This window comes from Dreissena polymorpha, chromosome 5, assembly GCF_020536995.1.
Source record: "Dreissena polymorpha isolate Duluth1 chromosome 5, UMN_Dpol_1.0, whole genome shotgun sequence".
In the NCBI taxonomy this organism is placed as follows: domain Eukaryota; kingdom Metazoa; phylum Mollusca; class Bivalvia; order Myida; family Dreissenidae; genus Dreissena; species Dreissena polymorpha.
Genome location: NC_068359.1, coordinates 70,917,204 through 70,943,892, shown reverse-complemented (window position 1 = coordinate 70,943,892; position 26,689 = coordinate 70,917,204). Strand labels below are relative to the sequence as shown.

The window sequence follows — 26,689 nt, the reverse complement described above, 5'->3', positions numbered from 1 at the left end:
GATCTTACTATAATAACTGTTAGTATCGTTATTTATCAATCACGTGTATGTATTGGTATCAGTAAATGATAGCATTCGTATAATTAGTATCACACAAACTTAAGGCGTTTGATATGCTCTATATATCTATGTGTTCTGGTTTATAAAATCATCCACACACTCAGCCAACGATGAACATTTAACAAGGGGGTGAACAAGGGGGTGAACGTTAATAATGCATCAGTAAAATTTAAGCGAGATTGTGATGTTTGTGTAGGAAGGATGGTAAGCTTTGTTGACATTTATAAAAAAATTCATTTTGGTGAGTGTGCCATTCTTAAATAGATGAATGTTGATCCTTACTTTTATGTAACCACATAATTCCGTTGTATGTAGACCTCAGAAAAAACGTACTTATTGAAAGCCTTATTGAATGGCATTTTGATACTGGCTGTTCTACAAAAATTGTTTATTGTCTCTGAATAAATCGATTCAATATCACGAACAGGCTCCATAATAAATGCACATGTATGTGTTTTCTACGTTGTGTTAGCAAGTGAAATATAGAAATGCTCACTTGTCTAAAATGAAATAATATAGTTTTAATATTGTTGATATTAGAAGTAAGGGTTAGTAGTAAGGGTCGTTGCAATATTAGTAGAAGCAGATATAATGCTAGAGAATAGTGTAAGTAGTATTGGGCGTATACGGCTGATCACATACATAAATAATAAGAATTTTGCTCCTTTAATATACTCTTCATTTTATTACATCAATTGTGTGTACACTTTATATATATAATATTTGAAATTTATTAAGTATTTTTTGTTTTTCGGTTTTTAAAGTAACTTGACAGGAATAGCTAGCGATTTTATAATGTTTGCTAACATCCTCATACTTTTGTTAAATTAGTTTTGAAGCTTGCTAAACTAAATAGATCTCGAGTTTTGTCCTTACCAAAAAGTACAAAGTAAACTGTTAATAGAATGCCTAAAAACGGCTAGTAGACCATACAGAATAAAAACTATCACTAGTCAGCTATTATAGTGTATGATGTTGTGCAACATACTGATGTATATAACCAACTTTAAAGTACCACCGATGCAAATAACAAAATAAATATATTTACTGATGGATGTAGATAAAACGTATTGAAATAAAACTGTTTTATTATGCGAAATTAGTTCTTCTGCAACTAATTCAGAAAAAAATATAGCGTCGAAGTCATTAATTTTATTAAAATGTCGTGTTGTTTTACAATTAAAACTAGACACTTGACCTCATGTCGCCCAACTTTCTTTTCAACAACTATTGTATCTGTGAGTCTTTGCTCTGAAAAGAAAGCAGTATATTCCTGTAAAAAAATAACAATCATTATCCAGTCAAAATTTCAAATCTAACACAATAAAAAAGCATAAAGCTGAAAACACACATCAACCATCATTACTATAGAGGCATTTAAGTATCGCTTTAATCCGACTGGTACATCATGTACATTCACTACCTTGCTTGAAGTGTTGATATTCGATATCTGCAGCGGTATACATGTACACGTAACTGACGCATGCGTATGTGATTGAAAACGAAACTGCAGGATGTTTATGTTGTTAATTAACTAATAAGGTAAGCGCGTTTTAATAAATTTGTACTTTTGTACAGCCAATACACATTAATGTTTATTTTAATCGTGTATACGTTAATTCCACCTCAACTGTATACTGAAGCTGTATAACGATCGTTTTCCTGATTTAAAAATTATATTTTTGCTTAGATATATTTGGATTGAAGGTCTACATTTGTATTTTATTTTCTACAAAAAACTTGTCATTTTCCGAAAATAACTTTACCTTTTAATGATATTTGACTTAGAACAGCGTAATAGTTGATTTCGTAATTGCATGCATAATATACAATTGTAATCAAGGAGTATCTAATTTCTCAGTGAATCACATTCATACTCGCTTAGTTAATGATCGACACTCGTACGAACTATTCAAACACATAGTCTTAAATGCAGAAGGATACATAGAAAATAACAGGTAACCGCCCGGTAGTTTTGTTGTATATCAGGCGAGACTTAGATTAAAATAAATGACGAGGCTTGCAGAACCGTTTTTTATTCGTTCCGAATAAACGAGATGACCTTATATTTAAATCCGAGTAATATGACCTACTTCCAAACATCGACTGATACAACAACTTCATGTTGAACTGAATATATCATCAAATATATCATGCAGCGTTATATCAGGTAGATCACCATGGAGCGTTATGATAAAAGTCGCTTTATGACATGGCAGTAGCATCACTATTTAAAGAAAATTGCAGTTGCTTCTTTCTAAGACACGCAACGTAGACATAGTTAAGTATTCAGATCATCGTTTTACAATTGAGGCAGAAGCCGCAATAAGGCTGTAAATTGTCACATTGCATAGCTTGGTTGTTTTTATTTATTTTAAGTTATATTAATTGGCATGTTTTGAAAATGTAACATTATTGTGGTCAATAGTTTTAATTAAATTATATTGAGATATCTTTTTATTGCACCAAACGCGGAAAAATTAATCCCTTAGGATCAAATCATTGATTGGTTATTGCCCTATAAAATGTTCACGGCAATGTAACCCCGTATAGAAAGTACCAATATATATTCGCGTCTTAAATGACTGTTTCTGAAAGACGTGTCTTTGTCTTTCATTTATGTTACTTAACATAAACACAGTATGTGCTTTATCATGTTTTGTAATACTTATTTAATCTAAGGAGTATGTATTTACATGCTACGATATTACGAGCCATCACTTTAGCAGTCCAGGGATTTCAATGAAAGCTGAATCCTGCTTTTTGATGCAAGCATTTTGCAATTTTTCACTTTTGACTCCTCAAAATTATCTTCCTTGCATCATTGTGATGCAAATGTTACCATAAAACTAACATAAAATGTATTATTTATTACACAAAATGTTGTTTTAAAGTTATGCAAGATCAACTAAAAGTTATACAAAGCAATATTTATAGAGCAAACAAACTATCAAGATTTCAGTATTTTGACCCCTGAAAAGTTCATTTGCTCCGGAGAATTGCAAGCATATGACTCCTGGTTTTCAAACACTAATTAAATATCTGCAGTCTTTTTCACTTTTTATAGCATTTGCGTTTGAATATTGCTGTTACTTTATGTCTAATGAGCCGTTACCTAACTAGAAGTTGATCATTTTTACTAAGTCAAAACAACCAAGCAGATGTCCAAAGTAATTTACGTCCTGAAATAGTGTAAATCAAATCCTTAAGTAAACCCTGTAAGCATGCCTTCCCGCGCTCGCATCAGCTAAAATAGGAAATGACCGTTGTTATAAAAATGTTACCGCGGTTACATGTCTTAAACAGAAGTGATATTAATTTAAGTATTATTTTCATAAATGTTTATGAAGGATCAAGCATTACATGTTATTGAATCAATATTTGTTTCACACTTACTTTACGACTCGCCATAGTGCGAACCTCAATTTCAAAAGAAAATGCCTTATCTCGTGACAGAAAATATTCATTTGGATTTTCTATCCTGTTTAGATTCCTTAAACAATGACGGGGCAGTTGCAAGATAACTACATGGATCAGTTGGACTCCTGGATTGGTACGGGACCCAAGATCTTCACCCTGCTATACAAGATAACTAGGGATGGATGTAACGCTACAACATTCCATCAGAAGTGTGACAATCAGGGACCGACTGTGACCGTGCTGTACAACCAACAGGACTCCGTGTATGGAGGGTATGGGAGTGCTAGCTGGAACAGTATTGGAAACTATATTCAAGATGCAAACGCTTTCCTATTTCAACTGAAGTATTCAGGCAACGATACGCGTACAAAGTTTCCAGTTACACAGGCGATTTATGCGTTGTATGGACAATCAACATACGGACCAACGTTTGGTCATGGACACGACCTCAAAACCTTTATTGGCACAGCTAATAGCTCTGGAGGCTATTTTGCTTTGAATGGTTATTTGACCATTGGTACTGCCTTCAACAACCAAAGGATCGATGCCAAACTAATTAACAACGGAAATATGTGCGTCACTGAGCTAGAGGTGTACAGTGTTACAGGTAAAGGTACATTATTTTTCAAATATGCCACTTGATAAAGTTCCATACTCATTATATAGGAAGCCAAAATAAATATTTACGGTTAAATCTTGACTTGTTGGTATCAAGTGAATGATTGTTTAATAATGTTAACATAGGAAAAATAGATATGTCCGGATACACGACTGGTTGAAATCATTCTCAAGGTTTAACCTTGCACTTACCTTTCCGCATCAGAATACCGGTCAAATAAATATATGAGTTTCCGTACATTAAGCTGTTCAAATAGATTTATAGGTACCTTAATATACTCCTACCGAGTATAAATCGCAATGTAAACATCTTATAATATGGAGATACACATTAATAATAACAACAAAAGCCGCAATTTTAATTAAAACAAATGCAGAGGTACTATTATTTATATATTAGAATAGCAACAGCACAGAATATAACGAAACATTTTTAAGCCTATATATTAAACACAAAACAATATGTGTCCAGGTAAATTAGGATATCGCACCCAATGAACAACAAACATTTAAAGTTATACTTCCATCCACTTTACTAACGGACCTATTAACCACAGAGCCTGTGATTGTTATAATATATTCAATGTCTTTACCGTTACCAATTATGGTTATGGTAACGTTAAAAACTATTTGTAGGACGGCTAATACTAAGTATGGTGTTTCGGCGTCTTTAAACTCGCGCAAAACGTGCAAGAACAAATACGAATATTGTGCAAAAACAAAGACGAATGTTGCGTCATCAAATTCGTGCAAAACGTGCAAAGTAAAAGGCGACTTTGGCTTCATTAAACTCCTGAAAAACGTGCAAAATAAAGCTAAACTCAAATATAGCAAGCAATATATGTATCCCGGAAAAAGCAACTTTTTGGAAAAACCCACTAATCTGCTGGTATAAATAAACATGTCCCATTTATAATCCTTTCAAAATCACACACCGTATCAACCGTTATAATTTAAAGTTAGCTACCATTGGTTCATTTAATGGACCAGCGTTGTTTGTACCGGGGTGATTAGTGGGTTTTTCTAAACTTGTGCTTTTCCGGGATAGATCTATCCAAGCGCGTATAATTAATCCTTATTCTGGTCAGTTTATCCTTGTTGTTTGGGTCGAGCTAGACAGTGAACATCGGAAGCAACAACTAATAAAGCGTTTTTAGTTCTGTTATTTGCATATTATATTTTCTAGAAAAGATGTGTTTGTATTTTGATGAATTTTATTTCTATTGCATAAGTAACATACTTATCTATCGTTTGTCTTCATTACTTTGCTGAAACACATACACGGTCAAAAACCGACTACACATCCAGTCAATTGTTAAACAGCGTAAATTATGCTCATAGAGTTCACGAGTATCAGATTAATGTTTTCTAGTTACCGGTATATGTTTATTTATTACCCATACGTGTTCAGAGCATCCAATCGTGTTAAAAAAAATAATGAAAGAAAATCAAATCGATGTGCAGTCGTTATATGACCAAATAATATCCCGTTTGTTAATTAATTATGTACATATGGTGTTCGGAAAAAGTCCCCACCACACGCACCGCAATCCTGGAGAAAAACTCCGGAATGGAATGAAAAGGTATGGTTTACACGCCCTTCTATAAGAATAGTTCGACGTATATGTAATAACTAATTTATTCAGAATCCAAGCGATAAGTTTTCAACACTTAAATCGGTTAATGAAATTTTGCTTTTTATCACTTGCCAATTAACAATACTTGCTAAAGATGAGACTCGCGGTGATCATTTGTACAGTCCCATGCATTAAAAAAATATTTTTTGTTTCGGATTTAAGTTTCTTGAGACGCTTAACGAGGACATCGTATCATTAAAACCTTCCGGGGAATATATGTGCGTCACTGAGCTAGAGGTGTACAGTGTTACAGGTAAAGGTACATTATTTTTCAAATATGCCACTTGATAAAGTTCCATACTCATTATATAGGAAGCCAAAATAAATATTTACGGTTAAATCTTGACTTGTTGGTATCAAGTGAATGATTGTTTAATAATGTTAACATAGGAACAATAGATATGTCCGGATACACGACTGGTTGAAATCATTCTCAAGGTTTAACCTTGCACTTACCTTTCCGCATCAGAATACCGGTCAAATAAATATATGAGTTTCCGTACATTAAGCTGTTCAAATAGATTTATAGGTACCTTAATATACTCCTACCGAGTATAAATCGCAATGTAAACATCTTATAATATGGAGATACACATTAATAATAACAACAAAAGCCGCAATTTTAATTAAAACAAATGCAGAGGTACTATTATTTATATATTAGAAAAGCAACAGCACAGAATATAACGAAACATTTTTAAGCGTATATATTAAACACAAAACAATATGTGTCCAGGTAAATTAGGATATCGCACCCAATGAACAACAAACATTTAAAGTTATACTTCCATCCACTTTACTAACGGACCTATTAACCACAGAGCCTGTGATTGTTATAATATATTCAATGTCTTTACCGTTACCAATTATGGTTATGGTAACGTTAAAAACTATTTGTAGGACGGCTAATACTAAGTATGGTGTTTCGGCGTCTTTAAACTCGCGCAAAACGTGCAAGAACAAATACGAATATTGTGCAAAAACAAAGACGAATGTTGCGTCATCAAATTCGTGCAAAACGTGCAAAGTAAAAGGCGACTTTGGCTTCATTAAACTCCTGAAAAACGTGCAAAATAAAGCTAAACTCAAATATAGCAAGCAATATATGTATCCCGGAAAAAGCAACTTTTTGGAAAAACCCACTAATCTGCTGGTATAAATAAACATGTCCCATTTATAATCCTTTCAAAATCACACACCGTATCAACCGTTATAATTTAAAGTTAGCTACCATTGGTTCATTTAATGGACCAGCGTTGTTTGTACCGGGGTGATTAGTGGGTTTTTCTAAACTTGTGCTTTTCCGGGATAGATCTATCCAAGCGCGTATAATTAATCCTTATTCTGGTCAGTTTATCCTTGTTGTTTGGGTCGAGCTAGACAGTGAACATCGGAAGCAACAACTAATAAAGCGTTTTTAGTTCTGTTATTTGCATATTATATTTTCTAGAAAAGATGTGTTTGTATTTTGATGAATTTTATTTCTATTGCATAAGTAACATACTTATCTATCGTTTGTCTTCATTACTTTGCTGAAACACATACACGGTCAAAAACCGACTACACATCCAGTCAATTGTTAAACAGCGTAAATTATGCTCATAGAGTTCACGAGTATCAGATTAATGTTTTCTAGTTACCGGTATATGTTTATTTATTACCCATACGTGTTCAGAGCATCCAATCGTGTTAAAAAAAATAATGAAAGAAAATCAAATCGATGTGCAGTCGTTATATGACCAAATAATATCCCGTTTGTTAATTAATTATGTACAGATGGTGTTCGGAAAAAGTCCCCACCACACGCACCGCAATCCTGGAGAAAAACTCCGGAATGGAATGAAAAGGTATGGTTTACACGCCCTTCTATAAGAATATTTCGACGTATATGTAATAACTAATTTATTCAGAATCCAAGCGATAAGTTTTCAACACTTAAATCGGTTAATGAAATTTTGCTTTTTATCACTTGCCAATTAACAATACTTGCTAAAGATGAGACTAGCGGTGATCATTTGTACAGTCCCATGCATTAAAAAAATATTTTTTGTTTCGGATTTAAGTTTCTTGAGACGCTTAACGAGGACATCGTATCATTAAAACCTTCCGGGGAATTGGGACTATCGGATGTCCGTATCCTAATGTTGGGTCCAGTGGGCACGGGCAAGTCAAGCTTCTATAACACCATCAACTCGGTGTTCAAGGGCCGTATCTCGCAGAGGGCTCGATGTGGGAATGCTACACACAGTATAACAACAGCGGTACGTATTTTAACAATGTGATAGACCGACACTTTTACTTCTTGTATAGTTTTATCATTTTTACCAAACTACAAATGTTTATTTAAAAACATATAAGCGCAAGATGTAACATGTAATTAAACATATCGGTTTAAATTGTTATTGCAACCAATGGCGATGATGCGTGCTCTTAAGGCGATTTATTAGACCTTTTGTGAAATCAGTTTTTGTAATTTTTTTGTTGTGCTGCTTTCTTGTATTTTTTTAAATGTTTTTATTTGTATTACACTTTGCGGTAGCGATATTAGGTATTCCAAAAACATCGTATAGTATTTTAATATGTTTGACGAGACTTGACTCCTTTTTTCAAATTGAATTGTTATTTCCATGAGTATTCATGTTTAATAGCCGGCCTGTATTTCAGTACACCCCATATTTAGTAAAGGCGCGTTCAGGAGCGTCGTTGAATTTCCGGTTCTGCGACACACGTGGTTTGGAGGTAACCCAAGGTCTTGACATTCTGGAATGCAACTACCTGCTAGATGGGAACATTCCAGACTATTACGAGGTAGTAATAAAATGTATATTACTGCTTAACTTTTTTTCATACGTTTTAGAGTTTGCTGCGATAGCATACATCTCTTTTACGAAAAGTGTCCCCTAATGTTTTAATCTATTATGCTATAAACTATTCACTGGTCTGTTGAACAGTTAACCTATTTTTCAATTTCGGCATTATTGCATGAGCCATATATATGTGTCATAAAAAATAAATAAATAAATAAGCTCATTTGATTGTCATTTAATCCTTTTCAGTTTAACCCAGCCACGCCAATCAGTCCCGAAAATCCCGGGTTCGTGCATCATCCGAGAGTACCTGAAAAGATTCACTGCGTTCTTTTTGTAATCGACGCAAAAACAGTGGGCGACATTCCACCAAAATTGGTCGAAAAAATGAACAGCTTTCAAAAAATCATGAATCACAAGGGTAATAACAATTTAGCCTCATGCTTATTTGCAAAATGATAACGTGCTTCTAAGCAGCTGTGGATTACATATTACACATATGCGAGCGAATATGCGTACTTTACCAACAAATAATCTATCATTAAAGGTATTCCACAAACCGTTCTGCTGACCAAAGTTGACCTGGCCTGTCAAGACGTTGCCAGTAAAATTTCGAACGTGTTTACCAGCAAGACAATTGAGGCTGCGGTGGACAAGGTATCCGGGCTTCTCGGGTTGCCTAGAAACAACATACTTCCGGTAAAGAACTACGAGAATGAGATGCAGCTGGATGACAACATCAGCATCCTGGCGTTGCTTGCAGTGCGGCAGGTGTTGTACTTTGCAGAAGATTACATTGAGAACCTTCAGGAGAAGATGAGCGCGCGCAATGTCTCAAGTGAGAAGCCGAACAAACAGGAACATAAAGAGAAACGCAACGACAAAGAATAATAAAAACACTTTAATAATGAAAAAGTTTGGACACCATATATTGAGTTAACTTGTAACATTTTATGAATAACACGTATGTATAAAAAAGCTTTCTTTTAAAATATATTTATATTCTGTATTACTCCAAATAAATGGTGTCTTAAAATATCAGATAAATAACACAATTTTAATAGCATGTTCTAATGTGTTAATGACAGCGTTTTATCTAATTGCAATTTGCTGCTAATTTTAAACTGTAAGTTACATTTGTATATTGTAACATTATCATATGGACTTTTATGATTTTCTTATGATATTTTACTGAGAAAAAGTCTGGTTTAATCCAAACTGCTTTCACTGGCTACTTGTATTCATAGTCATGTACTGTAATTGTCTTTGTATTTTTTGGCCGAGTGTTGTATACTGAACCCAAAAGTCTTGCTTTAACGTTTGTTTTTAACTTCTTTAAAATGTATGTTTTGTATTTGTTTTCAAAATGTATCCTTTTTAATTACATTGGCGTAGTATAGTGATTTTGAACTGTTGCAATTGTTTGCTTGTCACGTTTACATTGATTTGTACCTTTCATTTAACACAAAAAAGAACGTACATACAAACTGTCATATAACTAACGTGAAGTAATTTAACGTATTTTAAAGATACTTCCGCCCCCCCCCCCGTAAAAAAAAAATAAAAATAATAATAAATAAATAAATGAATAAATAATAATAACTACATAAATGGTAAATAATGTGTCAATTCGAAAATCTCAGATATACCTATTGCAATATAATGTCCTGAAAGGCAACCTTTGGCCGCTGATGAAATGCATGTTTGGCTGATTGGCCGCTGATGAGATGCATGTTTAGCTGATTGGCCGCTGATGAGATGCATGTTTGGCTGATTGCATGGTTACAATATCACCATTATTACCTACAAATAATCATTAGTATCCACTTACTCGACTGACGATAATTTAGGGCAGGGACACTATTTTAGCGTTTATCCACGTTGAGTAATCTATCTTTTTTAAATCGATTATATTCTCAAAATTATCCATTACATTTAATAATGATATGTTACAAATATAAAAAATTTGAACATACTTATAAAGTGGAACATAACTTGAGTTTGGCCTACTTATTTTGTGTATACAGTAATAGAAACAAGCATCATATTTAATATAATGTGATGTATAGTGTAATTTATAATTAAATTTAGATCATGCCTTAGTTTGTGGTTTATAAACATTTAATTTTTCAAAAATATAACATTAATACAGATGACGCCACATGTGTAATATCGATATATACAAATACGTCTATCACTAAAATTATCAGTGCTGAGTGCTCAAGTCCAAAGATCTGTACATAATTGTGTATTAATAGATCTTTGTCAAGATGTGTATACGATGATTAACACACATATGGCATACTCACGATGGTTTTGCTTAAGGGTCGTCTAGCATTTGTCAAGTGTGTGGTTTGAAGCTGTATAAAACCTGTTTAATACGGAATCCGGATAGTGCCATCTATAATCTCGCCCTTCTTTCATCAAGGGCGACACTAGACACACGAAGCGATGCACGATATATTTCGTGACAGTCGCGGCGACGTAATATATTTTTCGCGACAGTCGGGGCGACGCACGATATTTTGCTCGATAGTCGCGGCGAGCACGATACATTTAACACGATATATCGCCCTTGTGTACGTAGCCCGAAAGGCGATATATCGTGTTTAATATATCGTGCGTCGCCGCGACTGTCGCGCAAACTATCGTGCGTCGTCGCGACTGTCGCGAAAAATATCGTGTATCGCTTCGTGTGTCGTGTCTTGCGTTCAAAGGGCGACACTAGACACACGAAGCGACGCACGAAATTTTGCGCGACAGTCGCGGCGACGCAAGATATGTTATTATTCAAATATCGCCCATATTATCCGAATCTCGTGTATCGCGGTCTAATTTCAGACCACGACAGTAGACATACGAAGCGATACTCGATATTTTGCGCGACAGTCGCGTCGACGCACGATATTTGTACTGTTCAAATATCGCTGTAATAATATCGCCTGTTGACTGTCGCGTTTTCAAAAAATCAGGGGAGACAAAAAGGAGATATTTTTACGTCATCAATCATGTGCATCATGTCGCATATATATCTTTTGATATAATATTATTTTATAAAAATGTTTATGTTTGATCAGCAATTAAAATGTATATGATTGATATAGCAAGCTAATCGCTTCTTATACTTCAATCTGGCCATAAATAAATATTTAATATTACATAAATATATAATTATACACGTATATTTGATGATAGAGAAATAACTTGGAATAACGATTTTGAATATAACACTGAGTTCCCTAGGTTGAGTTATTAGTTGTTCGATTCTACGGTTCAACGTTCATAACGTGCTTTTTGTTTAAATCATATTAGACATGCACAAATGTAACAGTGTGAACTTTATCTGAATATAATTATATAATAGTAATTTATATTATATCTGGAACCCTGTTAAGCAATATGAAACAAACGTTTTGCGCCCTTCAAAAGCGTTTTTGTTAGCCAATATAAATATTATAAAATTGTTGTTTGCACTGTATGCAGTTTTATTTATGCCGATAATTTATTTGATAAAGAATTATCAAAGGTATTTAAAAGGTAAAACAATACCAGCAACAAAAATACCGTCTAATTAATGTATCAATAGACTGGACATTAATGTTCATCGTCAATAATATGGATAACCTATAAATGATGATTACACATGTACTGAAAAGAAATCTTCTGGTTTCATATTGATGTCTTACTTACTAAGTTAAACGTTATCTACAAAACTGCAATCCTGTTGGAAGTGATACAGATTATAATGATATATTATCTTAAAATTGATATAAATTTTACTCCATTGTTCGAATTTTGAATAGTTTTAAACATATATCCTTGTCAATATATATCAAAATTATTATGAAAATTAATTAATTTGTACTCGGTTTATTAATGCTAGAATAATCTTTCATAAGTGTGTCGAGAGCAGCAATATTGGTAATAAATGGTTAAACATTTCTGTAACACCGTTTAAAAAACGCGACAGTCGACAGGCGATATTATTACAGCGATTACAGTTATTTGAACAGTACAAATATCGTGCGTCGCCGCGACTGTCGCGCAAAATATCGTGCGTCGCTTTGTGTGTCCAGTGTCGCCCTTTGAACGCGAGACACGACACACGAAGCGATACACGATATTTTTCGCGACAGTCGCGGCGTCGCACGATATTTTTCGCGACAGTCGCTGCGACGCACGATAGTTTGCGCGACAGTCGCGGCGACGCACGATATATTTAACACGATATATCGCCTTTTGGGCTACCTACACATGGGCGATATATCGTGTTAAATATATCGTGCGTCGCCGCGACTGTCGCGCAAAATATCGTGCGTCGCCGCGACTGTCGCGAAAATATCGTGCGTCGCCGCGACTGTCGCGAAAAATATCGTGTATCGCTTCGTGTGTCTAGTGTCGACGGATTCCGTAGTTTAACCCCCCAATGATCAGGATTGATTGTTCAAGTCGGTGACAACCGTTGTAATTATGTGTTATTAGTTGCTTGTGTATTTGTGCGGCCTATCAAGTATATTTGTTTGTGCGTAAAACTGTTTGGAAATTCGTTCCTGGCTACAAATCGAGGACCACATGCATTAATTGTTTTCTCTGCGGCTAAAGTTTCCATTTGTTTATATTAAAGAGCCTCACAATGGGAAAACGGGGCAAAATGCATGTGCGTGAAGATTCGTTCCAGATTGGGATTCGCAGTCCGCATAGGCTAATCGGGGACCACAATTTCCGCCTAAACTGGATTTTTCCAAAAAAAAAGAAACTTTCTTTAAACGAAAAATACCATAAATATGTGTTCTTATTAGCCTGTGTATGCACAGGATAATTTTGGACGAGAGTTTACGCTCATACATTAAGCTTCGTTTTCCCAGAGCTCGTTTTGCTGCTAATTGCGTAAGTCTGCTATATACTTTCCATATATCTTTATTTCGAAAAAATGTGTACTAATTTTGGACATACAAACACTTTTAATGGGTACTTTATAAATGTTAAGATGTAGTGTTGTGCGATCAGTAATATAATGCTATAAACGATCAGTCGTGTGGATATACTTCACGCGTCTCGGATTTCAAGTCAATGTCTTTTTACCATTACAAACAATTGCTTTGATTTATGAGATCTAGTAAGATGTGGTTAAACAGGTTGGGGAACAATGAAGGGCTTGACCCTGCAACACGATGACAAAACTAACTTAACATGCGTGTCAATCTGTTGAATATTATAAATAATGCATATAATTGCTTAAAGGCACACTTGCAAATAATGTTTTAGTATACTATTCAATCATGTGACTCCTCAATTTCTACAACAGTGAATTATAAAGAAATTCAATTCATACACTAAAACTAAATATATTAACATTTTATTTAATATATAAATATATTTGATTTATTCAATGAGGATTAAACGAATCAATTAAAAAGCTTGCTTTTCATGAATAATTAACAAACAAACTCAACGACAATTTGAGTCACATATTGCGATATTGGGTACTATGCTCATGCGGCCTGCTTAAATTCAGACAAGCCTGGTCAGGTGCTCGCCGGTCCGCTTAAAAGACACACTAGGTTTAGAGGTCTCATAACCTGACAGTTCTATTGATAAGAGTATTCTGAAACAGAGGCATTACTGACGCTAAACTGTTAGAATTTGGCTTAAGGCTCATTTTTGCACAACGCGTGTCATTCGTATAGTGTGTTCAACATTGCGAACTTACTTTTACCCATGCTTATCTTAGAAAAATCATGATATAAAACCATATTAACATCTTGAATTATCAAATCAAAACGATTTTAGTTCAAACCACTTTACAACAATCTGAATGCTACAGTCAGGTTATCAAATATCACAGACACTTCTCTCAGTACTTAGACATCATATTTTAAACACCTCCAGGACGTTCTGCATGTGTTTGCTTCGCCCTCCGCCACTAGAGAGGGTCGATACAAGCATCTGGTCTTCCGTCACCGTAAGCGCCAAAGCATGTGGGTTAATGGCGCAGGTCAAGACGGCAAAAAGCAGAACACCGTCCGGCGACACCTTAAGGACGTTGTGAGAGGCAAAACCGCACACGTAAATGTTGCCGTTGATATCAAGACAAAGACCGGTTGGGTTTCGTAACTCGTTGCTACGGAAAATAAATTTCGGTTGCGAGTCGATTTTAACGCCCGTGAGTACCAAAGCCGTCAGCGTGTGGAGCGTGTAGTCAGTGACGTACAGCTCGTTCTGATCGCGGTTGGTTTCAACGTGCTGCGGGTCTGTGAATAAAAGCTCGCCGCGGTGGTTGTGACGTAATGACGCCACCTCTTCGCCGGCCTTTGTGACTATTTTCACGTAACCACCTTTGACCGTAACCACTATAAAGCCCTCTATGGCGCAGATACCATAGCATATATTGCTGGTTTTGATTAAACTCTCCGCGCAAAGGTTGTTGTTGCTTTCCTTCACCATTACGATCGTATCGTTGTCCGGAACTGTAACGGCCACAGTTAACGAATCCACAAGCGTCATGTCCCATATTTGGCTGGTGAAAACGTACTGCGTAATTATAATCCCGTCTTGATGCACCAATAGCAGCTTGTTGTTACTTCGGTCAAGAGTTATAAAGTGGTTATTGTTAAGAGAACATATGGAGGTTATCATAGGCTCATCCTGATCGTCCTTCCGGTGCAGGCGAATTTCATGGAGCTTCTGTGCATGCTCAGTTAAGGTTAGCCGGAATGTGGTCTGTGTCGGTTGTTTGGTCATTCTAGTCGACGTTGTCGAAGTTGTTGAAACGATGCTTGCACGTCTCGACATCTCTGCGTTCCTTGTCTCACGATCGTCAAACAGGTCGTCATTCTCGTGGGTTACTTGTACTTTGCCAATGACACCGGGGGAGGTGTTAAGGGCATCGGAAACATTGCGGTCTATGGCGAGATCATAATGTACGGGTTGCAGTCGGCTGTGAATACGCTGGAGTGTGTACTTGTACTCGTTTCATCTTTGTCGTGCAGCGTTCACTTTGTGAATTGTCTGAGGAGTGATGTATTCCCTTTTCATCCCTTGCGATAGGTCCTTGGACATTTCAATGGCGTTGAATATATTTTCACACTCTTCGATTTTTGCGTCGATCTGCGTATTTTCCGACTGCTGCGCGTACTCCAATTCTGCCGTGATGTGACGTTCGAAGTCGTCTGCAAGACGTTTAAGGCGGTCTCGAAACAGCGACACTTTACGCTGGCATTCAACTTTCCCCGACTCGTTTTGCATTTTCAGATCAAAGAACATCTTCTTTAATGTCAAAGACGTGTCACTCAAACTGTCCATCACTACCAATATGTTATCGATTGCGCGTAACTGCGTTTTCTCGTTAAAGTTCATAGAGGTCAAATTAGAGTCAAGGTTGTATCCCGATGACCTTGCACTAGTTTCCCGCTCGCGAGGGTTTAGGTCCCCGATTGGACGAACCTCGTGGGTCTTCGTTAGTTTCATAGTCTGATGAAACTGGTTACACACTTTACAAAACGCCTCGCGACAAAACGGACACCAGAATGAAGCGACCAATGATCTTGACCTTGTTTTACACGGGTCACAAAATGTTGCCGCCATTTTTAATTGTCTGCCAGGTTATTGTAAAATGTGTCTTTTAAATATAGAACGTTACCTTCTAGACTCCTCTTTCCGCATGTATATTAACACAGAATATATTGCACACATTTTCTTAAATAATAATGTTCGGCGTAAGTTTTCATACCGTCTTTTATCATTTACCTTTTTTCAGATTGACACAAACGTAAAGAAACAACTTCTAATTTAATTGTGTTACATATTAACAATAAAATAGCAACAGTCATTATCCGCCGTCAATCTTTTTTAATACATGCAGATTAAAATAATGTATCCAAACATTTAAAAGCTTTTAACAAACGAAATTTATACTAAGTTTACCAAAATCTTTTGTTCGAAGCCCAATCAGTTGAAACGCTATTTAATGGATCAATAGTGTGAGTGTATGATATCATATTTCCTTTAATCGTAATGTTCAACGTTGACGTTAATTTGTCGGTCGGGAGCGTAACAGAAATAGAGATCGCCTTGCCAGTCTAATAAACGTAATAATTATGTAATAGCATACTTTGGTTAATATCATAAAAGAAGTCATGCAGCCGGTATTTGTTCTTGATACGCTTTAAGTTTTATATTGTGATATACACGGAAAAGTACTAACTTAGAGATTTATTTGTATGCTAGTTACTAATATTTGAATTGTCTACAATTTGACTTTGTGTTTCTTCATCATCATCTTATTCTTCCTCTAATTATTATTATTATAAAACGATTATTATTATTATTAGTAGTAGTAGTAGTTGTAGTAGTAGTAGTAGTAGTAGTAGTAGTAGTAGTAGTAGTAGTAGTAGTAGTAGTAGTAGTAGTAGTAGTAGCAGCAGCAGCAGCAGCAGCAGCAGCAGCAGCAGCAGCAGCAGCAGCAGCAGCAGCAGCAGCAGCAGCAGCAGCAGCAGCAGCAGCAGTAGTAGTAGTAGTAGTAGTAGTAGTAGTAGTAGTAGAAGTAGTAGTAGTAGTAGTAGTAGTAGTAGTAGTAGTAGTAGTAGTAGTAGTAGTAGTAGTAGTAGTAGTAGTAGTAGTAGTAGTAGTAGTAGTAGTAGTAGTAGTAGTAGTAGTACTATTACTATTGTGACAAATTATCATTATAATTAATTACCATGTTTAAACTATTAAAATGAATGCAATACAGTTAGTTCTTCTGGTAGATGTATTGCAACAATATAGACAATTTAAATTAATGTATCTTTCAAAAACGTATTACGCATATAATTAAAAGATGCACAATTAAACTATATGTGTTGTTTACAAATATTAAAATGTATGTGTTATCAGCGTAATGCGAGTCATACCTAACAACACTTTCAGTAAGGTAACAGCCGTGAGTGGTAATTATAACAAATCTTACTTAAAATTTTTAATCATATTTGTTTATGTTCATAATGAATAATTGTAATGTTTTACTATTTCAAATGCATTGCAAAGGCTGTGAGGCTAATTATAAATTATAAAGTCAACGGCAATGAATTGTCACAATCGAAAATACCTGAAAGAGATATAATGTAAAACATAACATTCAATACGAACATTCATAAAAATGAAATATGTTTTAAAAGCATTTATCACAAAACATATGAAGTCCTTCATTTCAGTACATTATAAGAAACCGATTAAAAGTGACTGTTATCTCTTAAGTTCAATATTAAGTTCAGTATTACGGATACCGGTAATTAGGAGAGTTACTTTTATTTAAAATAAATTCAAAATTAACGCATTTGTTTCCATTTTACTAGGAAATTGATCAAAATTATGTATTGATAACAATTACACAGAACTTAAAACATTTGCAATTTATAAATTGAAATTTTCAACAATATAAATTTTACGTTTTACATAATTTTGAGAAGTTGCCGATGATTTTTTTAAATAATAAAATTGTCAGTGCGTTTTTTTATGGTCCCCGTTTGTCCGCGTTCTCATTGGAGACGTTGCGCGCATCCATCTTCAACTGAAGAACTTGAATGTAATCATCTGCAACGCGCAGCATGTGATCCAATGCATGCAACGCCAGGATGCTTATGTTGTCATCCAGCTGCACCTCATGCTCATAGTTTTTAACCGGAAGTACATGGTTTCTAGGCAACACAAGAAGGTTGGATGCTTTGTCCACAGCGGCCTCAATTTTCTTACTGGTGAACACGTTGGTAATGTTACTGGCCACATCCTGACAGACAAGGTCGACTTTGGTGATTAGAACGGCTTGTGGAATACCTTAAATCATAGATAACAAGCAATTCAATATTGTGTGAACAAGGTTCTCTAATAGAATTACAGAACACAAGAGGAGAAATTCTGCAGCCGATTAAACCCTCACACATACTTTGACATTAACATAGGTTTCCAAAATAAGTGTTATATAACAGTCTGTATGAAATGTCAATACAGTAACTGCAAACATCTTGTTGTGCATGTCCAAATGATGATGTATTTGTTTTTAGACACGGTGTTATCCAAGATGTTAGTCACCTTGCAGACGATACTACTGCTTTCGAAAAGGAAGTAAGAAAATGGAATGTTTACTAAACTTAAATGAATGAAAATAATGCATGTTGTAAACAACTTTTTATCGGCTTATGTTTAATTTTATGGAGTCCTAGGTTCACATTCATCAAATTTTTGAAGTGTATAAATTTTCATAAAAAAGTATGACAAAGATGAAAACTTAGTTCGCTAGACAATCAGTCTGAGGAAAGGCAAAAGTGTCTCAAATTTGTCATTATGAAATTTGAAGACGAAAACATTGGGTCAGCAAGGACTATTGGTAATGATCGTCAACTGTTCGTGGGAATCTGTCACTCCTCAAACTCTAAAATGACTTGTTCACAAATGTGTGCCTTTTTGAAAATGTTTATTGATTGTTTCAAATTGACAAATGTAAACAGAATAAATGAGTTCCAGTTTTATATCAACAATGTAATTTTCGAATGCACAACAAAGTCAATCCAACGTGAAATTGAACCAGTGATCTGTTTATAAAGAGGCTTTCGCCTTCACTTCTCGACTTTCCGGGCAATCATATTACTTCACTATTTTGATACTTCATGTGATAAAGCAAAATATGTCAAAAACAACTGAAACTCTCAAAATTACTCAATCGTTCGGCATGTGAAACACATAAATTTTCGCACTTACAAATAATGAGCAATTATAAACAAATTAGTATTATAGTGTTTGCGTACGTCGTATGTGTTTTGTTTTCACTCCCTAGTGTATTTTTCAATGTGTGACAACAAATTGGAAATGGTCATGCCAACAAATTGTGAACAAGCTCTTTTAAAACAGTCATGATGCCTCCGCATTCGACCATCTTGAATCTGATCAACGCAAACATAATGTGTTTCGCACTCATGCATTTGAACATAATGTCTGTGATTGTAATTACATCAGATAAAGTTAAAGATGTATAAGAAAGACAAAGTTGTAAAAAAACGGTCGTCAATTAACCATTTTTAATATAATTGGAAAAATAAGTCAACGCTTATACAACAGTATGACTATGAAGCGTGTCACAATTCGGAGACGTACATTCAGTTTGAATGACAAGTTATCTTCAAAGAACAAAGACTAATCCGAAATCAATAAACATACTAACCCTTTTACCACTCTGTTTATGGAAGTACTTTGTATTTTTTAGTCGAATACCAGTATCTAATTGCAATGGCGAAAAACTGTCTACTTGCGAAATATATAAGACCTCAAAGGCAAACTTTGACCTACCCTATCCTATAATCGTAAGAAAATAATGCGTAGATCAACTATATTTCACCTTTTAGATTCACAAGTTTTTGGAAACTGTGCATCTTGTTGACCAATTTCTGAGGTATGTCGCTCATCGTAGAAGCGTCAATCACAAACAGAGCGCAGTGAATCTTTTCTGTACACTTTGGTTGATGTACGAACAAGGGATTATCGGGGTTGATTGGAGCGACTGGGTTAAACTGTCAAGCATTTAAACCTTCCATAAACGTTCGTGAAGACATTCGAAAATAGTCTATTACATGCAATTACTCATGTCGACTCATGAACGTTTTGTCTTAACAACATGATGTTACAAACGGGCATTACAGTATCAAATTTCATGATAAGTAAAAGTAAAATACATTCTTATATCTACATATATTTTGGAAAATACCTGATACAAATCTGGGATGTTCCCATCTAGCAGGTAGTTGCACTCAAAACTCTCAATACCCTGATTGACCTCTAGACCACGTGTGTCACAGAGCCGAAAATTCAACGGAGCACCAGAAAATCATACACGTTATTTTTCGGGTTTTATTTTTTATTATTTCACAAGTAGCTAGTGACGCTATTGGCATACATTTTGTGGATTGTTAAACTAAATGCAATCATTTTTTTCTAAAATATTCAATTTTTTATCACAAACGTTCATCTATTGTTAAATTGGCAGCATCATTCTTATACAACACTTAACTGATTGTCTTTCTGCTATTTAACTGCAATTTGAATATGGGATAAACGCTGTCACATTGGTTTCATACTTCTTTCTAATGTTTTTAAAATGCTGACATACCGCAATTGTAATGCCATTGGTAGCAACCCCACATGGTCTCTCTTTGAGAGATACGACCCTTGAACACCGAGTTGATGGTGTTAGAGAAGCTCGACTTGCCCGTCCCAGCTTACCGGAAGTTTTGAACGCTACGATGTCCTCGGTAAGCTTCTCCAGATACTTTAGTCAGAATTATTAACTTTGTTTATGATACTTATGTATGACACTTAAAAATGTTCGCTCCGATTAGCATCTTAGGTAAGTTTTATTAAATAGCCTGTGATTAAAAGCAAATTACATAAACAATATATTTAAGTGCGTTTTTATTTTTCGCTTGTTTTCTCAATGTTATTTAACAGAGGAGCATACGTATACAGGCGCTAACCGGGTTAAGGCGAGGTTTTTGTTTTGTTTTTGTTTAAACCCGTTTTTTGGAATTGACTTCATTTTAAACACATTTTGGGACCCGACTTCCAAATGACATACAACTCTTTCCTATGTCAAACGGTTTTAAACGAAATAACAGTCGTGAAAGAATTCCGCATTGGTGCGAATGTTTTGGAAAGCATTATCTCTTCAAAGATGAAGAGTTATCATTTTTTTATCGTTTTTATTAATTGTTTTATTTTTAATTTGTATTATTATATGTTTTCTTACATTCTGAACGCTTACATTAAGTGTGCGTAATATAAGGCAGTTGACGGTATTATTTACACAGTGGAATTCTTACCGGTTTATTTTAACAGATATGTACATATTTAAACGAAATATATGCTTACTAAACGGAATGCTATGCTTACTAAACGGAATGCTATGCTTACTATTTCCAGGTATCAAGACGTTAGTTACAGACGTTGAGGATGCCAAGATATTAAAAATGGCGTTACGAAGTATGTAACGCTCCAGAAAGCGGAAAGTACATGAAAACCCAGAAATCAAACAAAAACAAATTTACGTCGAAGTACACGCCAGTTAAACGTACACAACAATGACATATACGTGTAATACACGTGTAATAAAAAACAGAAAAGGGTAAAGCCGGTTCGATACTATTATAAGGTTGTTGTGACCAAACGCTACCATTAATGCGTTTCGGAATGCCTTAAGCAATTTATAAAACATGAAGCTTGCTTTTTAGCAGATGCATATCAGTGGATGTTATATATTGCAAATGTTAAATGTTTATTTAATTCAATGATATTTGACGCTTTTAAAATAACGATTACTGACACATGTATGTAACTTTGATGTGGCACATTTTCGATGACCTTCTTGTAAACAAGTTCTGATTTGGTGAATATATTATTCATCGCAAAAAGTGAACGTATAGTAGATAGAAAGATTTGTTTCAATGCAACACACGATATGATTTCAGTAGAAGTGATCAATATATACATGTATTTTTTCCTCTTTCATACATATGTGAATACATATTATTTAAGACTGTTGTATTGAGGAAACAAAGTATTGGTTCACGTAGGTATGTTATTTCGTTTGTTACTAACATTGTCGTCGAATCCTAAGACAGGTCAATATGTCAAATGGATAATGAATTCATTCAAACCCAATTTTGTTATCATGTATGTAAGTGCTGAATACACTTGAAAATGTATGCAGAGACATCGTGGGAAGAAATGACAGATACTATTTTATTCAAATTTAAAAACGTGAGAAACTAGCATCATGACAAAAACGCAACGAAACGTTTTATCTTAAGTAGTGTTAATATGTCCAATGCATACCGAATTCATTCCGACCCATATGAATTTTGAATCATGAATGTAAGTGCTAAATACACTTGAACATGTATGCAGAGACATCGTGGGAAGAAATGACGTAACACAGATAATGGTTTATTTCAACAGAAAAACGTTAGAAACTAGCATTATGATATATATGAAACAGAACATGTTATTTTGTAGCACTCATATAAATTATATATTGTATATGTAGACTTAATAAAATACAAAAAAACACACAAAAACATCAGCTGTATATCTTTCTGTTTAGTCCGGCTCTGTTGAATGATTCTTTCTGACATATTCTACATTTAAACTCACGTGGTCCATGAATGGGGCATGGCATGTTAGTCCTACGCTGATTTTTAATTCCTAATTACAAATACTGCAACGAAAGATGCATGTTTCTAACATGCATCATCTGAAAAGACAGAAAAAGAATGGTTAAACAAAATGTTCATATCAGAATAAGGTCGACACGTCATAAAATACGTTAAATAAACAAGTTAAATAAATTAAAACAGTACTAAAAAGGACATATAAAAATGCTATTATCTCGTATATCAGCCACCCCACAATCTATCCTCTTGAAAATAGACGAATTGATTAAGCTGGTCGGCAGGATTTTTGTACAGCATAATTATAATTCTACAGTAAGTAACGTAATTAATAAAACACTTATATTGCACCATCCATTCTGCTTTAAAACTATAATATTGAAGTACACATATAAACTTATTAAAGATTGGTATGTATTTCGGGTCGAGCTCTTAAACATTGGAAATAGCTGTTTGTCATTTGGAAACCAGGTCCCAAAATATGTTTAAAAGGAAGTCAGTTCCAAAAAAGGGGTTAATCCTTTTTTTCAATTAATTAGTTGTCAGAGATGAAACGGCGTTGGGAAAATAAACAAACTCGTGATTTTTGTTATATTTTACTGTACACGTGCGTCAACACTGTGTATCATAAGAGAAAATGATATGTGTACGTCCGATTTCTCGATGGTCAAGTAAGTTGACATATATTAGTAGACGGTTTTCCTTCAATTACTTTTTTAACCCGACGCCTACGATCTTGAATCATAACAAACTGCGACACACTGAGAGAGAGAGAAAGGGCCAACTCATTTAAAAGTAATATGAATATAAAGTGGCTTACCGGTTGAACATATCCGCTATTCCTTCATGAACAAAACGAAAACGACGTCATCTTGGAAGTAAGTTCCAACCTACCTCACTTAAACCTGGTAAGCTCCCGTACACGCATGCCCCAACCCCCTGTTTAAGGTAAAACATGTCAAAACATTGCATTAATAAGTTCTGACCTTTACCTCATCATTCCATTCAGGATTGGTTCTCCAGGGTTGTGGTAGTTGTGTCGGAGTATTCTTCCGATGCCCATCTGTGCATAATATATATACAAACATAACGCTTTTAATCATCATAAAATGGCGAAAGATTATTATCAAATTAAAAAAAAAAAAAAACAATATTCACAATCACAATAGAAAAGGTAATATGATAATGATAAAAACGCTAATGTAGTTTCATAACTTTGAAATTTAAAATGTTGTAATTGTAATTTAAAAAAGTCGTATAATGTTGCGGATTTGTTCTTTTCGAACATTCATTAGCAATCATTGGAAAATACACACAAAAATCAGGCTGTTATAGGCATGTCAGTTTATATTGAAAATATATTGGCATATTCCGATCATAACGCACTTGTACCTGTAATACTGTAAACTTCTAACTCGGTGACGTTCAAATTGTTATTTATTATTTTGTCAAAAGTGAGGCCTTGAGTGTTGAAGCTGATTCCGAAGTTCGTAGAGCCGTTTAAAGCGAAATATCCACCAGAGCTGTTCACTGTGTCCTTGAATGTAACAAGATCGTGTCCAGCGCCGAATATAGGCCCGTATGAAGATAGTGCATACATTGCAGAGTCGGCCTTCGTTACTGGAAACGTTATGCATTGGTCGGTGCCTGAATATTTCAGTTGAAACAGGAAAGCGTTTGAATCTTTTATATATGAGCCGCTGCTGCTGATCCAGCTCGCACTCCCATATCCCCCATACACCGATCCATGTTGGTTGTACAGCACTGTCACAGTGGGTCCCTGGTTATCACATTTCTGGTGGAATGTTATAGCGTTACAACCGTCCCTGGTTATTTGGTAGAGGCGGGTGAAGATCTTGGGGCCCGTACCAAGCCAGGACTCCAGCTGATCCATGTATTCATCATTAAACTGCCCAGTCATTTTCTATCAAAGCTTAAGAAATATATACTTATACAAACAGATACAATTTATTTTAAATTTTGTTTTCATACCTTTTGCTAAAAGTACATTTGCATTGTATTCATACGTTTACATGTTTGCTAAGTAGTTATGCTTGTTACAACGCGTTTGATTCAGTTAAAGAATCGTTAACATTGATTTGAGAATGAATTATTTTTCGGGCTGAATAGTATTAAAGGGACTGATCATTTTATATATAAAATATATACAATTCACTACGCATGCACAATTTGCATTCCTGTGTTTATCACGTGACGATGATGATCAATCTACTTGCGTTATTTAAAGTTAACTGGTACTTACCTGGTACCTGTACCCAGTAAAATTTATTACCGAATATACTGAACATATGAAAACTCAACAACCTTTTTTCAAGTAATGCAATATACCAGTCGTGATATTTTTATCAATATAAACTAATAATTGTAAACAAACACGGTATTTTAGAACTTTTCTTTTTTCGTCATTCGTGGTTGAACGTCCCTTTAACATAGTGGTTGGAAAATTATGTCATTGTATCTGCATATGTAAAACTTTATTACAATCACAATGTTTGTATATTATAAAAGCACTGGTATTTGGATCCATGGTGTTTTATTAATCGTTACTTAGATATTATAAGCCAATCCGTTGACTAAATTGGAAAATCAATGGTGCAATGTGTTTATCTGATTTCGTTTTGCTTGTGATTTAAACCGTTGCAAAAAAGCTTCTAAAACTTCATAGCCAAAGGTTATGTCAACAATTAATCAATGTGACAATTAAATAAGTGTATTTTAGAAGAAAACTTTCATGTATTAAAACCTACAATAAATTGCACAAAGAGCTTTTTACTGTTCAAACGTTTAGTGATACATTTATAAGATAATTTATTTGTTACGAATTTTCTTTTTTATTATTAAAGCAAAGTCGGTATTCTTGAAGTAACTCAAATATATGGTAAAACGTGTTTCGTTTTTATCCTTAAACCTTTTCTGATCTACAATTACTTAAAAGGCTATTTTATTTTTATATGCATCGCTTCTTGTTCTCGTTTTAAGCCTGAAGAGTGGTAATCATTTTCTGAAAATGTTGAACCTGTTACATTTGATAAACAACTCTACAAAAATTATGACACACACCACATTTGGTACGTGTGAATAAACTTTATATTGATTGAATACATTAATATATTAATCCCGTATTCACTTATATCTAATATCAACAGTAAATGTTAAACAAATTAAGTTTGTTTACCTTATTCCTTTAAACGAGGACTTCCACTTTCGCTTTAGCATATAGACCAGTTGAATGTTATTGTTTACATTCGGGATTTTCCGCGCATGCGCACTGACTGGTTGGCAAAAACACTGGTTACAGTAACGTAAAACATGTATATATGTCTTTTGCTTAGTCAATAAAACGATACAAAAATCCGAAATAAACATTTAAACTCGTAAATAATAGTGCAAACATATAATATTTAGTACCAATAAATGTATTTTCATAAATATAATTTCCTCTGTATATAACTACGAATTAGTTATTAACATCAGAGTAAACGTGGTCGGAAGACTAAAAACTGGCAATCCCACAAAACAAAACAATGAATATTCTTTCGTATTCTTTGTGATAGTAAGATTTTGATAAATTATATTTCAAAGATAATAACACATACATTTATTTGATTATAATTATAAGTGGTGTAGATATTGTTATTGTTCATAAGCGAACGAAAGTGTAAGAGGGGCATTTAATCAATTATATAAAAAGAAACCCTTATAGCAGAATACATTAAAAATTTTAAACATTGTAGTTATTTTATTTTCCATTGAATGAGTTATCGTTTCGTTTCCATCGAATGACAATATCATATTAAAGTTTAGCATACATATGAAAAACAAGAACTGCATATTATGCAAATTGAACTGTCTTTGCGTGCACTCTCTTTACTGGTGATAAGGAGTGATAACAATCTAGCATTTTATGATAAATAAATCTATATATTAATTTCTTTTACGC

General features: G+C 34.5%; 4 protein-coding genes across 4 annotated transcripts; 1 reads left to right on the top strand and 3 right to left on the bottom strand.

The window, feature by feature from the left end:
• The first annotated feature begins 1,519 nt into the window (after positions 1-1,519).
• On the top strand, positions 1,520-10,541 carry LOC127881519 (interferon-induced protein 44-like). The gene is made up of 7 exons (XM_052429433.1): positions 1,520-1,602; positions 3,550-4,087; positions 7,512-7,582; positions 7,799-7,996; positions 8,400-8,543; positions 8,792-8,963; positions 9,090-10,541. Exons 2-7 carry the CDS (start codon positions 3,562-3,564, stop codon positions 9,431-9,433), a joined length of 1,455 nt encoding a protein of 484 aa, XP_052285393.1. The 5' UTR covers positions 1,520-1,602; positions 3,550-3,561; the 3' UTR covers positions 9,434-10,541.
• Positions 10,542-14,410: 3,869 nt separating this feature from the next.
• LOC127831326 (uncharacterized) lies at positions 14,411-16,009 on the bottom strand. The gene is made up of 2 exons (XM_052356295.1): positions 15,539-16,009; positions 14,411-15,490 (listed from the first exon to the last, which is right to left on the bottom strand). Exons 1-2 carry the CDS (start codon positions 16,007-16,009, stop codon positions 14,411-14,413), a joined length of 1,551 nt encoding a protein of 516 aa, XP_052212255.1.
• A 1,327-nt stretch (positions 16,010-17,336) lies between these two features.
• On the bottom strand, positions 17,337-20,382 carry LOC127881521 (uncharacterized). Its single transcript, XM_052429434.1, has 3 exons — positions 20,271-20,382; positions 19,905-20,076; positions 17,337-18,349 (listed from the first exon to the last, which is right to left on the bottom strand). Exons 2-3 carry the CDS (start codon positions 19,969-19,971, stop codon positions 18,030-18,032), a joined length of 387 nt encoding a protein of 128 aa, XP_052285394.1. The 5' UTR covers positions 19,972-20,076; positions 20,271-20,382; the 3' UTR covers positions 17,337-18,029.
• A 209-nt stretch (positions 20,383-20,591) lies between these two features.
• LOC127831325 (uncharacterized) lies at positions 20,592-25,487 on the bottom strand. The gene is made up of 3 exons (XM_052356294.1): positions 24,121-25,487; positions 23,721-23,791; positions 20,592-20,831 (listed from the first exon to the last, which is right to left on the bottom strand). Exons 1-3 carry the CDS (start codon positions 24,647-24,649, stop codon positions 20,592-20,594), a joined length of 840 nt encoding a protein of 279 aa, XP_052212254.1. The 5' UTR covers positions 24,650-25,487.
• Between the last annotated feature and the right edge of the window lie 1,202 nt (positions 25,488-26,689).

Bases quoted from the DNA above. Each gene is read 5' to 3' on its own strand.
- LOC127881519 (XM_052429433.1), top strand. From the start codon at position 3,562: ATGACGGGGCAGTTGCAAGATAACTACATGGATCAGTTGGACTCCTGG. The intron at 7,583-7,798 runs GTATGGTTTACA...TTCGGATTTAAG, and splicing joins CTCCGGAATGGAATGAAAAG to TTTCTTGAGACGCTTAACGA. The intron at 8,544-8,791 runs GTAGTAATAAAA...AATCCTTTTCAG, and splicing joins ACATTCCAGACTATTACGAG to TTTAACCCAGCCACGCCAAT.
- LOC127831326 (XM_052356295.1), bottom strand. From the start codon at position 16,009: ATGAAACTAACGAAGACCCACGAGGTTCGTCCAATCGGGGACCTAAAC. The intron at 15,491-15,538 runs GTGAACGCTGCA...TACACACTCCAG, and splicing joins CTCCTCAGACAATTCACAAA to CGTATTCACAGCCGACTGCA.
- LOC127881521 (XM_052429434.1), bottom strand. From the start codon at position 19,971: ATGAGCGACATACCTCAGAAATTGGTCAACAAGATGCACAGTTTCCAA. The intron at 18,350-19,904 runs GTGAAATATAGT...CTATGATTTAAG, and splicing joins AAAACTTGTGAATCTAAAAG to GTATTCCACAAGCCGTTCTA.
- LOC127831325 (XM_052356294.1), bottom strand. From the start codon at position 24,649: ATGACTGGGCAGTTTAATGATGAATACATGGATCAGCTGGAGTCCTGG. The intron at 23,792-24,120 runs GTACAAGTGCGT...TATTATGCACAG, and splicing joins AGAAGTTTACAGTATTACAG to ATGGGCATCGGAAGAATACT. The intron at 20,832-23,720 runs GTAAAGGTCAGA...TTCTGACTAAAG, and splicing joins ATCCTGAATGGAATGATGAG to TATCTGGAGAAGCTTACCGA.